At 35.3% G+C, this 18,428-nt stretch overlaps 4 protein-coding genes and 1 long non-coding RNA gene across 5 annotated transcripts; 4 read left to right on the top strand and 1 right to left on the bottom strand.

Moving 5' to 3' along the window:
* Nucleotides 1–1,151: 1,151 nt before the first annotated feature.
* Nucleotides 1,152–4,347, top strand: LOC144575198 (heat shock cognate 70 kDa protein 2-like). The gene is made up of 4 exons (XM_078325312.1): nt 1,152–1,353; nt 1,875–3,722; nt 3,856–4,236; nt 4,310–4,347. The coding sequence occupies exons 1-4, from the start codon at nt 1,152–1,154 to the stop codon at nt 4,345–4,347; spliced, it is 2,469 nt and encodes an 822-aa protein (XP_078181438.1).
* LOC144575096 (heat shock cognate 70 kDa protein 2-like) lies at nt 4,258–5,748 on the top strand. The gene is made up of 2 exons (XM_078325214.1): nt 4,258–4,715; nt 4,807–5,748. Exons 1-2 carry the CDS (start codon nt 4,371–4,373, stop codon nt 5,596–5,598), a joined length of 1,137 nt encoding a protein of 378 aa, XP_078181340.1. The 5' UTR covers nt 4,258–4,370; the 3' UTR covers nt 5,599–5,748.
* A 1,597-nt stretch (nt 5,749–7,345) lies between these two features.
* LOC144574998 (ubiquitin-conjugating enzyme E2 7-like) lies at nt 7,346–11,041 on the top strand. The gene is made up of 6 exons (XM_078325115.1): nt 7,346–7,667; nt 8,221–8,323; nt 9,453–9,550; nt 9,636–9,736; nt 10,634–10,711; nt 10,793–11,041. Exons 1-6 carry the CDS (start codon nt 7,619–7,621, stop codon nt 10,868–10,870), a joined length of 507 nt encoding a protein of 168 aa, XP_078181241.1. The 5' UTR covers nt 7,346–7,618; the 3' UTR covers nt 10,871–11,041.
* LOC144574999 (uncharacterized) lies at nt 8,713–9,480 on the bottom strand. The gene is made up of 2 exons (XR_013518334.1): nt 9,350–9,480; nt 8,713–8,807 (listed from the first exon to the last, which is right to left on the bottom strand). It is a non-coding gene; the product is annotated as an uncharacterized LOC144574999 (long non-coding RNA).
* Nucleotides 11,042–16,233: 5,192 nt separating the features above from the next.
* On the top strand, nt 16,234–17,788 carry LOC144574830 (CASP-like protein 4C2). The gene is made up of 2 exons (XM_078324907.1): nt 16,234–16,664; nt 17,220–17,788. Exons 1-2 carry the CDS (start codon nt 16,317–16,319, stop codon nt 17,448–17,450), a joined length of 579 nt encoding a protein of 192 aa, XP_078181033.1. The 5' UTR covers nt 16,234–16,316; the 3' UTR covers nt 17,451–17,788.
* The last annotated feature ends 640 nt before the right edge of the window (nt 17,789–18,428 follow it).

The raw sequence follows: 18,428 nt of genomic DNA, 5'->3' as shown, positions 1-18,428 counted from the left end.
TCAAGTGTGAGACAGTGAGATTTGAACTCAAATCTCTACAATTACAAAATGAGATTCTAACTACTAAACTACAAGCGCACATTTAGCATTTTATGAGGGAGACTGAATCATATTAAAAAAAAAAATTCAATTATATTTCAATATACATAATTAAAAAAATTAAAATTATAGAAGTGGCTACAATCATTGTTCCATAGCAGTAGCAGAAACATATTTTGCTTAACTTTTTCCAATAATTTTAATTTATTTTCCTTTATAAGTGATTATTGCTTAAAGAAGCTACATGATGATATTTCTTAAATTTTATATAAATCAATAAGTGGTTGCTGCTTTCTATCTCCTTGCCAAGCGTATCATCTCCCAACAGTAAAACAATGAATTAACGACACATAAGAAAAGCAATAAATCAGATGGAGATGAACCACGAGTTCATGACCGATGCCATTGACGACACCTTGGAGGACAATGCTGATGAGGATGAGACCGAGGAGCTTGTCAGTGGGGTCGTCCTTGACGAAATCAGCATCACCAACGAGGTCGGCTTCTTTACATTTTATGCAAACCCTGTACCATGCTGTCAGTAACTTTGTACAAGTAGTAACAATTGAATGAATATATATAGATGAGTAATAAGATTATAAGAGCATTGCACTTGTAATTAGAGAAAGAATAGAAATTGGAAGAGAAATCTATTGTATTATATATTCTTGCATAAATCTTTAGTACATGTATTTATAGCCACAAAGTAAATATATTCATATATAACACTCCTAATTAACTAACTAATTTTTGTTTGTTTAGAGTCCTAATCAACTAACTAATTGTCCTGTTGACCGGTCAACTGTTTGACTGGTCCAATAATGAGACATTGACAGGTGTCAAAAAGAAATGGAGAGCATTATGTTAGAAACTACCTATATGTGTAAAAAAAATAAACATATATATATATATATATATATATATACGCTTTCCTACGTGCTATAAACTACCAAAATGCACCTTCAGTCCAACTGTATGACATTTCATTTTATTTCATTATTTTATATTTTCCATATTGAACTCAAAGCCTCTATTTTGACCCAACAAACCCATCTTCCAAATTCTCTCCTTCTCCCATTGATTTCCATTTTTTTTTCCAATCCTCTCTGACAATGACAAGGGGTCAGGAGACGGGTCCCATGGTTGCCATTGACCTCGGCACCTCTTGTGCACGCGCTGGTGTGTGTCGTGGAGGTCGTGTGGAGATAATTGCCACAGTACCATCTTATGTTGCTTTCACCGGCAACGGGGACGTGCTAATAGGTGAAGCTGCAAAGAATCAGGCTGCTGCAAACCCCATCAACACCATATTCAGTGAGTTTAGAATTAGTTATATATATTGCATTTGCAATATAATTAGAATCAATTAGGAAGTACTTCATGAATTTTTTGCTTCAAGGAAAAGTACAATTAGCATTCTACTGAAATTCTCAAAATATATTCAAAATGATACTTTTTAGGCCTATACGCTAAGGGAATTTGTATCCCCTGAGATATCTCAAATTTTGAGTTGATATGTGAAAAATCCGGACTGTACAAATTCTTTCTGCACGAATCTCGATGCACAATAATAATACTGGCCCCTGCATTCTGAATAGGAACCGAAAAAAATTGACCCGACTTCAGATAAACTGAAAATTTGAGATAACTAAGAGGATACAGACTCACGCCAAGGGGCATAAGATCTAATCCTCATTGACTAAATTTAATTTCTGTGCCATCAACATATGTTAATTTATTTATTATTTATTTTTCATCATTATTTAATTCTGAACAGCAATTTAGTTGAAAATATTATCATATGATTCTCTGATTACTATAACAAATTTAAACAGGTGCTAATCGTTTGATTGGAAAGTGCTGCTCTGATCCTTCGGTTCAAAGTGACACAAAGCTATGGCCTTTCAAGGTAGTAAAGGATCCTGACAACAAACCCATGATTGCAATCCACCACAGTAGCGGCGACGAAAGTCATATTGCACCTGAGGAGATTTTCTCAATGATACTTATTCATGTCAAGGAGGCAGCAGAATCTATCCTTGGATATCCTGTTGAGAATGCCGTCATCACTGTCCCAGTCTACTTCAACCATACGCAACGACAAATAGTCAAGGATGCGGGGTCCATTGCAGGCGTTTCTCTAAAACTCGTCAGTGGTTCCGTTGCTGCAACTATGGCTTATGGCCTTGAAATCTCTAATGGAGGTTTTGGTCATGGACATAATGCACTTATCTTTGACATGGGTGCTGGCACATTAGATGTGTCAGTGGTGACAATTGAAGAAGGTGTTTATAAAGTGAAAGCCGTTGCTGGTGACACACACTTAGGCGGTGACGATTTCGATAATCGAATGGTGGATTTCTTTGTTAGCGAGTTTTGGAAAAAGCATAAGAAGTATATCAGTAATGACCCGAGAGCATTGAGCAGGCTTAGAACTGCTTGTGAGAGGGCTAAAATGGCTCTTTCTTCTACCGCATCAACCTCAATTGGGATCGTCTCGCTTCATAAGGGTATAGATTTTAATGCCACCATTACCAGGGCAAAGTTTGAAGAGCTCAACATGGATCTCTTTCAAAGATGCTTAGAATGTGCAGCGAGATGCCTGAAAGATGCTATGATGGAGAAGAGTAGTGTAGATGATATTGTTTTGGTGGGTGGATCTACAAATATCCCTCGACTGCAACATATGTTGATAGAATTTTTGGACAAAAAGGAGCTCTGCAAGAGTGATGCAGATGCAGCCGTGACGAATGGTGCGGCTATTCTTGCTTCAATTCTTGGAGGTGACATGCACAACAAGGTTAAAAGCATTCTCCTTGATATCACCCCATTCTCTCTTGGTATAGAAACTGCAGGTGGTGTCATGACCGTGTTGATCCCTCGAAACAGTAAATTACCTACCAAAAGAGAAAAGGTATACTCCACTGATCATGATAACCAAACTAGTTTCTTTGTTCGTGTGTTTGAAGGAGATGGAAATAAAAAACAGGATAACAATTATCTCGGTGAAATCGAGTTGTGTGGCATCCCTCCTACCCCGAAAGGTGTTCCGAAAATTAATATTTGTTTTGAAATTGATGCCAATGGCACTTTAATAGTCTCAGTTGAGGATAAAACCTATGGCCTCAAGAAAAGAATCACAATTGGTGGTAATTGTAGTAGTATCAGTAACAATAACAGTAATGATAGTAGTGAAAAAAATAATGGTTGGTCAAATGGAGGAGAGGATGAGGAGAACCGCTTGAAACGGGAGGAATCAAAAAGATCATTGACAAAATCTGTTGATTATATTAAGGCATCTATCAGTCAAGAGAGTACCGTCTTTCAACTCTCATCCCATGATAAGCAAAAGATCGAAAAGGAGATAGAGTCAATTGTCAAATGGATGGATACCAGTGACGTCAGTACAAAGGCTGAGGATTTTAAGGTTAAAATGGAAGAGTTAGAGAGTTTATATAAGGAAACTATGAGGATGTATTTGAGTTCAGGAACAACGATTGGTATCGATTTCGGTACCACTTATTCGTGCATCGGTGTATGGGTAGATGATCATGTTGAGATCATATCAGATGAACTAGGAAGTCGCATCCTGCCTTCGTGTGTTGCCTTTACAGACAATGAGAGGCTTGTTGGGGATGCCGCAAGACAACAATCCTCAATGAATCCATATAACACCATATTTGGTAAGTCTAATTTCTTGTTTTAGAGTTGCTTATGCATAAATTAGTTTTGGCTCTTTAATATATACTATATCAGTATTTGTAAAATTTTGCTGTATTTATTAATTGTGTTGGAATTGTATATATTCCTTTACAGATATAAAGCACTTAATCGGGAGGAATTATTCGGATATATCTACTGATAACAATTTGAAATTATCATCCCGGGTCATACCTGATGCAGCTGATAGACCCGTTATACAGGTGCAATACAAAGGCAAGGACAAAAAAATAGTGCCCGAAGAGATCGCTTCCATGATCTTTAGAAAGATGAAAGAAATCTCCGAAGCTCATATCGGATCAACAGTGAAAAATGCTGTCATCGCTGTGCCCTCCTACTTTGCCAGTTGTCAAAGAAAAGCATTAAGAAATGCCGCACTCATAGCCGGCCTCAACACCTTGCAAATCATCAATGAATCAACTGCTGCTGCAATTGCTTACTCTTATTGCTCCTCACACAAGGCAGCCTCTGACCTTGGTAAGATTGTTCTAGTTTTTGACCTTGGTGGGGGGTTTTTAAATGTTTCGGTTGTTTCAATTTGTAATGGCAGGCTTAAAGTGCTCGCTTCAGTTGGAAATCCCCATTTAGGCGGTGATTGCTTTGACGAAAACATGGTAGATCATTTTGTGCAACAGTTCGGTATAAAGGAAGACAAAGATATTAGCAGTAATGCAAGAGCACTAAGAAAGCTGCGAACAGCTTGCGAGAAAGCAAAACGAGTGTTATCTACTGTCTCTAAAACAACAATAGAAATCGACTCACTGTACGATGGGGTTGATTTCTGTAGTGCTATCTCCAGAGACGAGTTCGATGAAATTAATAGCGATCTTTTTGAAATGTGTATGGAAACTATTGAGGATTGCCTAGAAGAGGCCAAGATAGACAAGGGTATGATCGATGATATAATCCCTGTTGGCGGGTCGACTAGGATACCTAAAATACAGCAACAGTTGCAGGTATATTTTAAAACAATCTGTTTCTAAATTTTATAATTAAGCACTATTTATAATGAAATAATAAATTTTGATACACTGTGATTACTTGCAGGAATTCTTCAATGGAAAGGAACTGTACAAGAGCATTAACCCGGACGAAACGGTCGCGCATGGCGCCACCATACAAGCAGCAATCTTGACCGGCGGCAAAGAAGTATTAAGAGACAAGGTCAATCATGGTTTGAAGGTGCATGATGTAACTCCACTAAGTCTTGGCCTTGAAACTGCCGGCGGAGACATAAGCGTGCTAATTCCAAGAAACAGCCCGATCCCTACCAAAAAGGAGCACATATTTACCACTAACTCTAACGACCAAACAAGCATCTCGATTCAATTACGTGCATGTGAGTCTGGTTGTTTCCTCGGAAAGTATGATTTAATTGATCTGCCTTTTTGCTCGAGGGGTATTCCGAAAGTACATGTATCATTTTCCATAAATATAGATGGCATTTTGAGTGTCGAGGCCTTCGACATGACTCGTGGTAATAAAAGAGACATACATTGCAAAGAGATCTCGTCATGCGGCGGGGGGCTTAGTAAAGAGGAGATTGAAAAACTGATGCATGAATTAGAAAAGTATGAGGTGGATGATGAAGAAAATTTAAAGAGAATGGAAGCGAAGAATTCACTCGAGGATTATGCTTACAGAGTAAGGGAACTGGCACGGAATGCAAGGGTTGCTGGTAAACTTTATTTTACTGAGAAGAGAAAGATTGAGAGATCTGTTGAGCAAGCAATTGATTGGTTAGATAATGAACAAGTTCAATTTGCCAAGGCATCTGAGTTTGAGGAGAAATTATTGGAGCTAAAACAAGTGTGTGATCCTCTCGTTCAAAAATCCTGAGATGATAATTTTGTTTAGCCCACATTATTTATTTATTTATTTAAACAGATATGTGCAAAATAAAAGGGTGTTTTGGTGAAGTGGTAATTTTGTTTTTATTTTTCTTTCAAGTCAGGGTTCAATAAACAAGATTGATAAATTGTTGATCAATTTCAGCAGGAAAAAATTGACCGTTATACCCTTGTGATCATTTCAAGGGTTACAGTTTCTAGTGTTACAACAAAATTTCAGGTGTTTCATACACGATCAACTGACTAGGATTATATTATTTCACCAAAATTTAAGCCTCAATTTGGCCCAATAAAGCAAAATAAAAAAATAAAAAAATGTTTGTCTCAGCTTATCTGTCATTAAGATGTGAAATGATAATTGCCAAACCATTTTGTGCAATTCTCTAAAATAAGTATCTTGTGCGGTTGCGAAGAGTCTTAATAATTGCTATACATTTTTAATTCCATTTTTAAGTTGGTTGGTCAAATATTATGAGAGATGTAACTTTTATTTTATTTTTTTCGGCTCAATAGCAATTTCATGCTTTTTGATTTAGCTTACTTTTAATTTATCAATAAAATATAAAATTAGAGACTTGTCCTTTACAAATTATCTTATTTAAAAAAAAATCTCAACTTATCTTCTCCTAGTTGTGAAAAGTTAAAATAAAAGGAGAGATGGGGATAAAGAAGTGTCTAATCCAACTGATAATATAATGCCAGTATTCAAATACAATTGCACTTACATGTGATGCCAGTATATTTTTTTATCCAGATTTAATAACTCTTTCACCATTTCACTAACTGCATTTTATTTTCAGTACCACATCTGATGATTTATCAAATTTAATATATAACCTATCTAAATCATCAGGAAGGCACTTGGAAAAGGTTATAAAGTTGTCATAATATGCAAAGCTAATTGTTGCTAATGCCTGAATAGCTAATCTAGTCTAGTTCTTTTAAGCGATTAGTTACCACCGATTTTAATAATTCAAATTAATAGGATAATTCCAATCTACGTCTACATATATTTGAAAAACTATTTAAATTACAATAAAATAAAATTATAGATGAGCTATTAAATTTGAAATGATTTAAAAGATGGTTAGTTTTTTATCAAATAATTTAAAAACTTCAATGGTATAGTTTTAATGATATGATGAATAATTAATTATATTGTAAATTAAATTAAATATTATGAAGAAATTTATAGCAAATTACCTTGGAGGAAAGAGAAAAAGAGAAAGACGCCTGAATAAAAAGGAAATAAATCTGCTGTGATTCTCAAAAGAATCACAGGACTCTGCTTTTCCAAATCAACTCTTCTATTTTTTTAAATGCACAAATCTCAAAATCTGTTGTTTTATATGCACAAATCTCAAAACAAATGAATGGATAAATTTGGAAAAGCAGAGTCATGTGATTCTCAAGAATTACAACAGATTTGTTTCCGAATAAAAGAAAATAAATCTGCTGTGATTCTCAAAAGAATCACAGCAACTCTGCTTTTCCAAATCTACTCTAAGTGCCTTCCTGATGGAGAGTAATCATGCTATATTATAACTCTCAAAAGAATTGCAATGTTAATATCATAATATGAATTCATACCACCTAAGGTAACGGAATATTTCTGTTTAATCGCGTTCACCTCACCGATTGGCCGGATTCTGATTGAACGGTCCGGATCTAAACAGAAATATTATTTTACCTCAGAGGATTTGGACTGTGTTAATACTAGAGGATACAAATAGCCGCACAATCGTTTGTATCAGAAAATACAACCGAGCTTCCACCGATCGGTACCTTGTCAGCTCTCACGCAACTACGCGCGAGAGAGAAAGAAAGAGGAGAGGAAGGGTCACGAAATCTAATCGCCTGACAAATCCAATCCCAACTTTTGTTTTTTTTTTAATAAATCCCCTTTATTTCTGATATCAGATCGTGTCACAGATCCAATCTTGATTGATTGTGCAATTCCGATCTCCAGTTCACTCCTACTGCTTCCACCTCTCGTCTCTCATCAATTAATGGCGTCATCAACCCAAGCCAGTCTTTTGCTCCAAAAGCAGCTCAAAGGTACTTTTTACTACACATACAGAAAGACGGGGAATTAACTTCTATTCTTCCTCATATTTTCATAGTATTTCCTGGAATCTGATCTAGCAAATAACAAATTACCTTATTCAAGCGTAGGGTTTGTATACTTACTTGAATTCAATAACATCTTTTAGTTCAATGCCCCTCAACAAACTTTTCTTCACATAAAGCCAAAACTTACAATATGATTATATGATTGTAGAGTATATTAATTATGTATCCCAGTGAAGCCTTGTTTAAAATTTACAGTACGATTGTAGAGTAATCATGCTATATTTCCTGGAATCTGATCCACCAAATAAGATCTTTTACTTCAATGCCCCTCAACAAACTTCTCTTTGCATAACAAGTCCAAAACTTATAAAATGATTGTCGAGTAAATACCAGTTAAGTGTATCAGTGAAGCCGTGTTTAAAGTTTACAGTACGAATGGAGAGTAATCATGCTATATTATAACTTCTGTGAAGGGTGAATTATGCAATTTGTTGTTAGTGGCTTATACTAAAAGTAAACATTGGTTTTGTCATGTCAGATTTGATGAAGCACCCAGTAGAAGGGTTCTCGGCTGGTTTGGTAGATGATAGCAATATTTTTGAATGGAGCGTTACTATCATAGGCCCTCAAGATACGCTATAGTTAGTCTCTTTTTTTCTCATTTATACTTCTCCCATATTTTTATTTAACTATATTCCATGCAAAGGTTATTATATTGATTTCTGGTACAGTTAGAGCTTAAGAACCAAAAAAGAAAAAGAAAATGCTAGCAATCGTGATATCCTGTCAGTTCAATCAGGTGTTGGTATTAACCATGTATCACCAGATTCTACCAGCAGGTTGAAGTGCATTCAATTTTTTTTTGTGGTTATTTTCGTTTTTTGTGTTTGATTTTAGTTTCAATTAACTTTTTGGTGAGATTTACTGCTTTTACATGCTCATTCGATGTTCTTCTTTTTCCTCTTATGTTGGTCAAAACAAGTAGGTGTACCAAATCAATACTTTCAAATTAATTGTTACTTGAAAGAAATTTTTCAAATAGCAAACATAATCCTAATAGGAGTATAGTAAGATATTTCTGTGTTTATTAGGGGTAAATCTGATGCTTCTCATGTCTAGTAGGGCCTAGGGGTGTTCATCGGTTCGGTTTGGTTGAAACCGAACCGAACTAGGCAAACTAAAGTTATAATTCGGTTTCAAAATAGAACCAAACTGAACCAAATTAGCATTGCAACCGAACCGAACCGAACCAAAGTTTTATTTCGGTTTGTTCGGTTCAAACCGAAATATTATTTTTTTTATTTAAAGCAATTGATTTATAATAAACTGAAGTATATTAAGAAATAAACCGAAGTATATTAAGAAATAAACCGCAGTATTAAGAAATAAACTGGGATATTAACAAATAAACCGAAGTATTTAAAGTAATTGATTAAGTAATAAACCGGGGCGGTCCGGACCAAATTCATAATATATAAAAGTTTGGTTGGTTCGGTTATTTCGGTTTTGCAAATTTCCAAACCGAATTGAACTGAAGTTATAATTTGGTTTTAAAAACAAACTGAACCGGACCATTAAACTAAAAAAACCGAACCGTTTGGTCCAAACTAATTCGGTTCGGTTCAAAACCGATTAAACTGGTACCCAATGAACACCCCTAGTAGGGCCATGCATGATATATCTCATTTCTTGTAGTAGTATATGGGCTTTTTTCTTGTTTTACAGGGGCCTACATGTAATTCTCCTTAATTTTAAATAACAAAAATGCAGTGAAGGTGGATATTTTAATGCTATTATGACCTTTCCTTCGGACTACCCGAACAATCCACCAACTGTCAGATTCAAATCTGAGATGTGGCATCCAAATGGTAGGATCTCTACTTGTATTTTGGTACTATATATATTGGTATTCCCAATTTGAAGTGAATACTTTTTTTTTTCATGAAAAAATAGTATATCCAGACGGCAAGGTTTGTATTTCAATTCTCCATGCACCGGGTGATGATCCAAATGGATATGAACTTGCAAGTGAGCGGTGGTCTCCTGTTCATACGGTACATTACTTTTTTCTTAATATTTTTCTTTTTTTGTGCTTATCCTAATAGTTCCGAAAAAAAGAGTTTCGGGTGACCGACATTATATGAAAAATTGGTACACCTAAATGTTTACATACTACCATTATCTCTTTTCATGGTCTGTAGTGCTATTCAATATATTTTCAAGTTAAATAACATAATATCTAAAATCCAACTATCAAAATAAAACCATTAGATATTATCTATACCATTATCTCTTTTCATGGTCTGTAGTGCTATTCAATATATTTTCAAGTTAAATAACATAATATCTAAAATCCAACTATCAAAATAAAACCATTAGATATTATCTATACGGTTTTCTTTATGTGCCCAAAAATTTATGCCATTTGGCCTCATTTTTATGGGATCAAGAGCATGAAAACAATATGTCTAGCAATTGTCCAAATCAGTGGATTTTTACACTCTGTCTGCCTATCGAAACAAAGTTGAAATGCTACAACTTTTTATAGGCATTCAGAGGAAGTGCTATAGCCTATAGAGCACATCTAAGGATATATTGGATTTTTATGTAAATGATGCCAAACTGCCCAGTTTTATTTAATTATTTTATTTTTGTTGACGAAAAAACCCCAAAATAAAGGTATTTAGCATATACCAATGGTTATCAAGCCTGACCGTTCGATACGATATGCTCAGCTGATTATTTAGTACATAGGAGAAATCTCATTTCAGAAACTTTTATCAATATTAGGCTTTATGTCATGGGATGGATTAATGTATAAGGTAAAGATCATTTTATTAGGGAAATATAGGCCTCATAATGTGAACTTCTGAATTCAAAATTACAGCAATGGGAGTAATTTTGGGTCTCTATTTTTTAATTATATTTTATATTTTATCTGATTTTTGTAGGTAGAAAGTATAATACTGAGCATAATATCCATGCTTTCAAGTCCTAATGATGAATCCCCTGCTAATGTTGAAGCTGCTGTAAGTTTAAAAGAAATAATAAAAAAGGAAAAAAAAAAACTTGGATAGAAAATATTGATTCAACTACACTTCAATTTGCAGAAGGAATGGAGAGAGAATTGGGATCAATTCCGGAAGAAGGTTGGCCGCTGTGTTAGAAGATCTCAAGAAATGCTTTGAGAAGTAAGTTATTATGTTCAACCGATGCCTGTGGGGTATTTGGGTCTCAGTTTTTTTTTCCTTTTTTGAATGCTTTCTTATTCTTCTCTTTTATATTAGAATATTATTGGTCTAGATCTGCTGTTCTTTGCTGTAATCCTCATGACGAACATGTGAATATTTTTAATACAATGCATGGAGAAATGTTATTAATTTTCATACAATATATATACTTTTTTGTATATATACTCCTTGTATTGTTATTAACTTAATATCGCTGCAATACCCTTGTATTTATTGCTTTCGTAATGTTTGTTTGTTTTTTCATTTTCTTTTTATTTTTCTTTTCGTTTGGAGCATAAATGCATAATCCAAAGTCGAGAAAGTAAGAGGTGGTCGTAGGCAGTAGGGAAAGGGAACCAATTAAATTTGCTTTTTGGAGGTGAAAGATGAAGAAAAGTAGATGAAAAAGTGGATGATATTAATATGAGCACTTGGTCTGGTGGACTGACTGGAGGTTTATTTTAAAAAAAGGAAGGGATGGAAATATGGAATACAATCCAGGAATATTTGAAAGGATAGAAATGAATCAGGATACAAATGCAACCGATTTTTTTAAAAATACCCTCCAAAAAAAATATTTTATTAAAAATAACCAGTTTTTAGCAAAATTTTTAAAAATAGCCAAACCGCTGATTTTTTCCGCGATCCGAAATTTTTTTTTTTTTTTTTTCCCGAGCGCGGATATTTTCCGCGAACCGGATTTTTTCTTTTAGAGTTTGGAAAATAATGTTTTTTTGAAATTTTTTGTCCAACTTTGCACTTCTGATTAACATATCAAAACACCTTCAAAAATCATGAAAATTTACTGACATGCATTCTTGACTTCATAGAATATGACTGTGAAGTTTCATAGAAAATCTCAAAACAGATCGTGAGATATCGGCTCTCAAAAATTGCCCGAACTGCTCAAGGTTGCTTTCGAGCCCAAATTTGCACCTCTGGTTAACATATCAAAACACCTTCACAAATTATGAAAATTTACTGACATGCATTCCTGACTTCATAGAATAATACTGTGAAGTTTCATACAAAATCTCAAAACAGATCGTGAGATATCGGCTCTCAAAAATTGCCCGGACTGCTGAAGGAGTGTTTCTGAGCCCAACTTTGCACCTCTGGTTAACATATCAAAATGCCTTCAAAAATCATGAAAATTTACCTACATTCATTATTGACTTCATAGAATAAGACTGTGAAGTTTCATAGAAAATCTCAAAACAGATTGTGAGATATCGGCTCTCAAAAATTGCCCGGACTGCTGAAGGAGTGCTTCTGAGCCCAACTTTGCACCTCTGGTTAACATATCAAACCACCTTCAAAAATCATGAAAATTTACTGACATGCATTCTTGACTTCATAGAACAAGAATGTGAAGTTTCATACAAAATCTCAAAACAGATCGTGAGATATCGGCTCTCAAAAATTGCCCGTGAGATATCGGCTCTCAAAAATTGCCCGAACTGTTGAATGGTTGCTTCTGAGCCCAAATTTGCACCTCTGATTAACATATCAAAACACCTTCAAAAATCATGAAAATTTACCGACATGCATTCTTGACTTCATAGAACAAGACTGTGAATTTCATACAAAATCTCAAAACAGATTGTGAGATATTGAAACATAACAAAACTGAAAACTCAAACATAATAAAACATATACTAAGAAGATAATAAAATTGAACATAACAAATAAAAACTCAAACATAACAAAACTGAACTCTCTCTGAATGAGTGCTTCTGAGCCCAAATTTGCACCTCTGTTTAACATATCAAAACACCTTCAAAAATCATGAAGCACTCCTTCAGCAATTCGGGCAATTTTTGAAAGCCGATATCTCACGATCTGTTTTGAGATTTTGTATGAAACTTCACAGTCTTATTCTATGAAGTCAAGAATGCATGTCAGTAAATTTTCATGATTTTTGAAGGTGTTTTGATATGTTAACCAGGGGTGCAAATTTGGGCTCAGATGCACTCCTCCAGTACTTCAGGCAATTTTTGAGAGCCGATATCTCACGATCTGTTTTGAGATTTTGTATTAAACTTCACAGTATTATTCTATGAATTCAGGAATGCATGTCAGTAAATTTTCATAATTTGTGAAGGTGTTTTGATATGTTAACCAGAGGTGCAAATTTGGGCTCAGATGCACTCCTCCAGCAGTTCGGGCAATTTTTGAGAGCCGATATCTCACGATCTGTTTTGAGATTTTGTATAAAACTTCACAGTCTTATTTTATGAAGTCAAAAATGTATGTCGGTAAATTTTCATGATTTTTGAAGGTATTTTGATATGTTAACCAGAGGTGCAAATTTGGACAAAAAATTCCAAAAAAATAATAATTTCCAAACTCTAAAAAAAAAAAAAAAAATCCGGGCCGCGGAAAATATCCGCACTCGGGAAAAAAAATTTAATTTTTTTTTTTCGGGGGGCGAATTTTTTCCGCGGCCCGGAATAAAAATTCTGGAGCGCGGAAAAAATCCGCGGTTTGACTATTTTTTAAAATTTGGCTGAAACCTAGTTATTTTTAATAAAATATTTTTTTGGAGGGTATTTTTTAAAAAATTGGCAAATGCAATAATGCAAATGCCTCTTTCTCGGGTAAAGATTTTAAAAGAGCAGTTTTGGCTTTATGCAGCGCACGAATCATACGGAGTGTTATTTTGATTCTATAATTTTTGCATTGCAGGAAGGCAAAACTACTTTGTTAAAATATAGAACCGAATCCTCTACCCTTCTATGGGCAGAAAAATCCTGCCCCCATGTGGATTTGGCCATTTGATATGCTTTCGGATTCGTGCTGGGATCAAACGCTTGATGAAACGGTAAAAATAAAAAGGCTCTGGTAGCTCTCTTGTTCCTGGTCTGATGGCTCCTTTCCTCTCCCCCTCCATCTCACCACCTCTTCTCCCTCCGACCTATGCTTCTTCTCCTCGACTCTCTTTTGTCCAACAGAGAACAAATCTACTTCACCCCCTGTCAGTCTGTTCTTCTCATTCCTTCAACTCTTCTCCGCAAAGAACTTAAGAGGGAGAGGCAACACCCTTTCTCTGTGCAACAGGTATCTTTGTCCCTCTCTTCTCCTTTTCCTTCTCCCTTAGGGGTGTCAATGACACCCGTTTACCCGTTTATCCTATCCATATCGTATTCGATAAAACGGGTATGAATAAGGTTTTTTTTTCGTTAGTTTATTGGGTATGGGTAAATATTTTTTTTCATTAGATAAATGGATATGGGTACGGGTAAAGGTTATTTCGTACCCGTTGGGTAATAGGTAATTATATGAAATATATTATATATAAAGAGATGGGCTATGGTGCATTGCAATGCATGGGCACCCTTGTGCATTGGACTATAAATCACCGATTCAAAGTCCAAATGACCGATCCAAACCGTTCATCTTGTTCTCCATATTAATATGTGCTTGGAGACCAAATTTTACATTTTTTGGAATTTTTTTACTATTTATTAAGCCACTTTGAAAATCTGAAAATCTGGGTGAACAGTAAAAAATTCTGGACCACCGGATTGGCGATTTTCAAAGTGGCTAAATAAATAGTAAAAAAATTCAAAAAAATGTAAAATTTGGTCTCCAAGCACATATTAATATGAAGAACAAGATGAACGGTTTGGATCGGTCATTTGGACTTTGAATCGGTGATTTATAGTCCAATGCACAAGGGTGCCCATGCATTGCAATGCACCATAGCCCATCTCTATATATAAATATACTAATATTATATCCAATTTATTTATTTTTCTTCTTTTCATATTGTTGTATGCCTGTATCAACGCTGGAGACATATATATCAACGAATTCATTTCATTGTTTTCTTCCTTATTCATCGTTATTGCATTTTTCTCAATTCTACAAATGAAAATATTTCATGTTTCAAATAAAATATATCCTCACCTTATTTTCTGGCAATAATGTATTGTTTGATTCAAATGAGTAATCCATTAATGTCAGCTCAGGTGTTAGCGTCTAAATTTTACATCACATGTCAACTTTCTCAAGGTTATACTATGAATATATATATATATATAGAGTTAGGCTGGGGTGCTATGGATAGCATAGTGGCCTCCCGTGCTACGGCTCAATATTCGAGTTTTCAAAATCCAAACGGTCGATCCAAACCGTTCATCTTATTCTCCATATTAATATCTGCTTGGAGACCAAATTTTATAATTTTCTGAATTTTTTTACTATTTATTAAGCCACTTTGAAAATCGCTAATCCAACGGTTTTACTGTTTTGTGCAGCCACCGTTGGATCAACAATTTTGTAAAATACTTAATAAATAGTAAAAAAATTCAGAAAAATGTAAAATTTGGTCTCCAAGTAGATATTAATATGGAGAATAAGATGAACGGTTCAGATCGACCGTTTGGATTTTGAAAACTCGAATATTGAGCCGTAGCATAGAGGCCTCTATGCTATCCATAGCACCCCAGCCTAACTCTCTCTCTCTCTCTATATATATATAATAATAATAATTGAATGAGATGGAATGAAATGTTAGAAGAAAGAATGCAACAAGTGACAAAATTGACCCTATGCTGTCTGGACCATTATATTAGTATTTTTGTTATTAGTCAACTATCGTTTCATTACCCGTTAATCATAACGGGTATGGGTAGGGTAGGGTAAGACAAATTCTTAACGGGTATGGGTAGGGTATGGGTAAGATCAATTCTTAGTGGATATGAGTATGAAAATGGTTCCACTCTCCAAGTATCGTACCCATTGACACCCCTATTCTCCCTCCCTCTCCTTCTTCAATGGAATCCGAATCTGCTGTAATCCCGGAAGGGATTACAGGGCCCTGAAATTCCAATATCAATCGTTCAAATATTTTCTGCACAGATCTCGAAAAAAAGTAAGTTTTCATGCACAAATCTCAAAAAAGACCAACGGTTCGGATTGAGATTACAGGTCCTGTAATTCCCAAAGAATTACAGCAGATTTATTTTCTCTTCAATGAGGGCAGGATTTTCCGAGTGCGTATCCTCTGAGATATCTCAACTTTTGGGTGACTGACGTGTCCGGTGCCTATTCGGGGTGATGTAGGGGATGAGTATTATTTTTGTTTTAAGATTTGTGCAGAGCGTATTTAAACAGTTGGGATTTTCCATAAAGTCACGCAAAATTTGAGATATCTCAGAGGAAACGAATTCGGATTTTCCCATAATAGGGGGCAGAGCATTCAGTTCTCTTTAAAATATACCCCTCTTTCTCTCTGTGTCGCTGTCTTGATGGCCCACTCCCATGCCCCACTCGTGATTCATTAAATGCTCTTCTCTTCTCTTCTCTTTCCTTTTGAATAGTTTGCATCTCATCTCACTGTCAGTCATTAGTCTTGGTTCCCTCACTAGTGAGAGAAGAGAAAAAAGAGAATTAATTAATGATGCCATCTCCTCTCCGCAATGGAAATGGAACCAGAAACCGCCACCTGGACTTGTTCGTCTCCACCGTGTCTGAGCGTAAGATCCGGCGCTTCAACTACCTCCTCCTCCTCTTTCGCCTCGCCTCTTTTTCCTTCTCTCTTGCCTCCGCCGTCTTCACTCTCTCCAACTCCTCTCCCTCTCGCTCTCAACTCGATTTTCTCTCCTTTCGCCTTCTCTTCGCTGCAAATGCCATTGTCGCTGTTTATTCTCTTTTCCAGATGGGCGCCGCCTCTTGGGAGATCATTAAGGGCGCCACTCTCCTGCCTGAGTCCGCTCAGCTCTGGTTCGATTTCTCTCATGATCAGGTAATTAATATACAATTACAATTTACCATTATTTCCTTGAGTTGGTACCAGAGGTTGCAATCGGAACAACATAATATAATATAAGAGTGAGGCTATGGTAATTTGCATATTACGAATTGACCCGCTATATGGACTCGTATTTTGGTTTTTTTAAATTCAAACAGCTGATTCAAACCGTTAAAAATGATCTTCATATGAAAATGTAATTGGAAACTAAATTTTATATTTTTTATAACTTCTACTAACTTTAGATAGGTAAAAAAATCACTTGATTTGAAAATTATGGACCATCCAAAAACAGTGATTTTCTACCTATCTAAAAAATTAGTAATAAAATTATAAAAAAATGTAACATTTCTCTGTAAGTATATTTCCATATAGAGATCATGTTTAACGGTTTGTATCAACTATTTGAACTTTGAAAATAGAGATATGGATCTATAGCACAGGTCGATTAGTAACATATTGTCTCCAATCGAATTAGGATTAGGACACTCTATACCATATAATTTTCTGTACCATTGTAATGATAAACGGATGGACTCTATAATTTAGGTTTTTGCGTACCTGGTATTGGGTGCCAGTGTTGCCGGAGCAGCTGAGACAGGACGACAAAGACTGACACAGAGACCCATTTGTCAGGGAGACGGTGAATCTTACTGCATACAAGCTGACATAAGTGTCGCGCTTGGTTTTGCAGGGTTTCTCTTTCTGGCACTTGCAACTCTAGCTTCAGGATTTCGACTTGTCTGTTTTCTCGCCACAGGATCTCGATTTCCTATGTGATTCATTTTTTACTTCCATAACTTTAATTGCTTCCATGACTTGATTGTGAGTATAGTTTAGAGTCAAATAGATCCTGATTCCACACAGATGGTGTAACTTTATCATTCATCATATGCCAATGTTTCCTTTTGGTTTGCTAATATGCTCATGCCCTCCCTCTTTGGCTTATTTTTGTACAAATAAAGAAAAAAGCAAACACTGGAGGGAGAATAGTATATATATGCATGCAATCGTAGGTTCTAAGGTGGTGTTGAATTTGGAAGTAGGTAGGTACATTTTTTTGCCCCTTCAATGTTTGTAATTTGTGAGTATAAGAATTGTATGTCATTTTTGGAGAATGACTGGTGTACAGGATAACAGAGATGTTTTATCCTTTGATCCAAAGTGTATAGGAATTTCAAGAGTTGATGCTACCTTGTAAAAGAAAATCTTTGTATTTTGGAGATACACGAAAAAAAATTAACTTCATGCGCGAAAAATCTGTGTATTTGGGAGTTTTTGTTTGAATTGGAGAGTAGATCTAGGGGCTTGAAGGTTCTCTACAATTTTTAATATACATGGGCGAAATTTTGGTTATCAGCAATTTAGATATGAGTTTAATGATTTGCTTGAGTTGTTATTTTTTTATTTAGTCCTTTTTAAAAAGCAAGGTTTAAGACAAATGAAGGAACAAATGAATGAGCAAGATTTAAGTTTGCGAACTGGGAGGATTCGTGTAATGCACCAGAATTTCCAATTTAACATTTTGATTAAATTGTTTATTGCAATTATATATGGGGAATCCCAAATTTCAAACCATAATTGTCAAGCTGAGGTTTTATAGTGGATTACATGCATGATGGGTCATCTTTACTTACTAAACTCTTTTCCAAATACCCATTAATTGCAGCTGCACAAATTCATGGTTTGCTTGAGAGAAAAAGGACCCCATGGAGCAGACAACTTCTTATCTTTAGTTCTTTACCATGAACTACTGAT

This window comes from Carex rostrata, chromosome 23, assembly GCF_964058835.1.
Source record: "Carex rostrata chromosome 23, lpCarRost1.2, whole genome shotgun sequence".
NCBI lineage: Eukaryota > Viridiplantae > Streptophyta > Magnoliopsida > Poales > Cyperaceae > Carex > Carex rostrata.
Note: the sequence above shows the minus strand (reverse complement) of the source record. Positions and strands in the feature narration are given on the sequence as shown.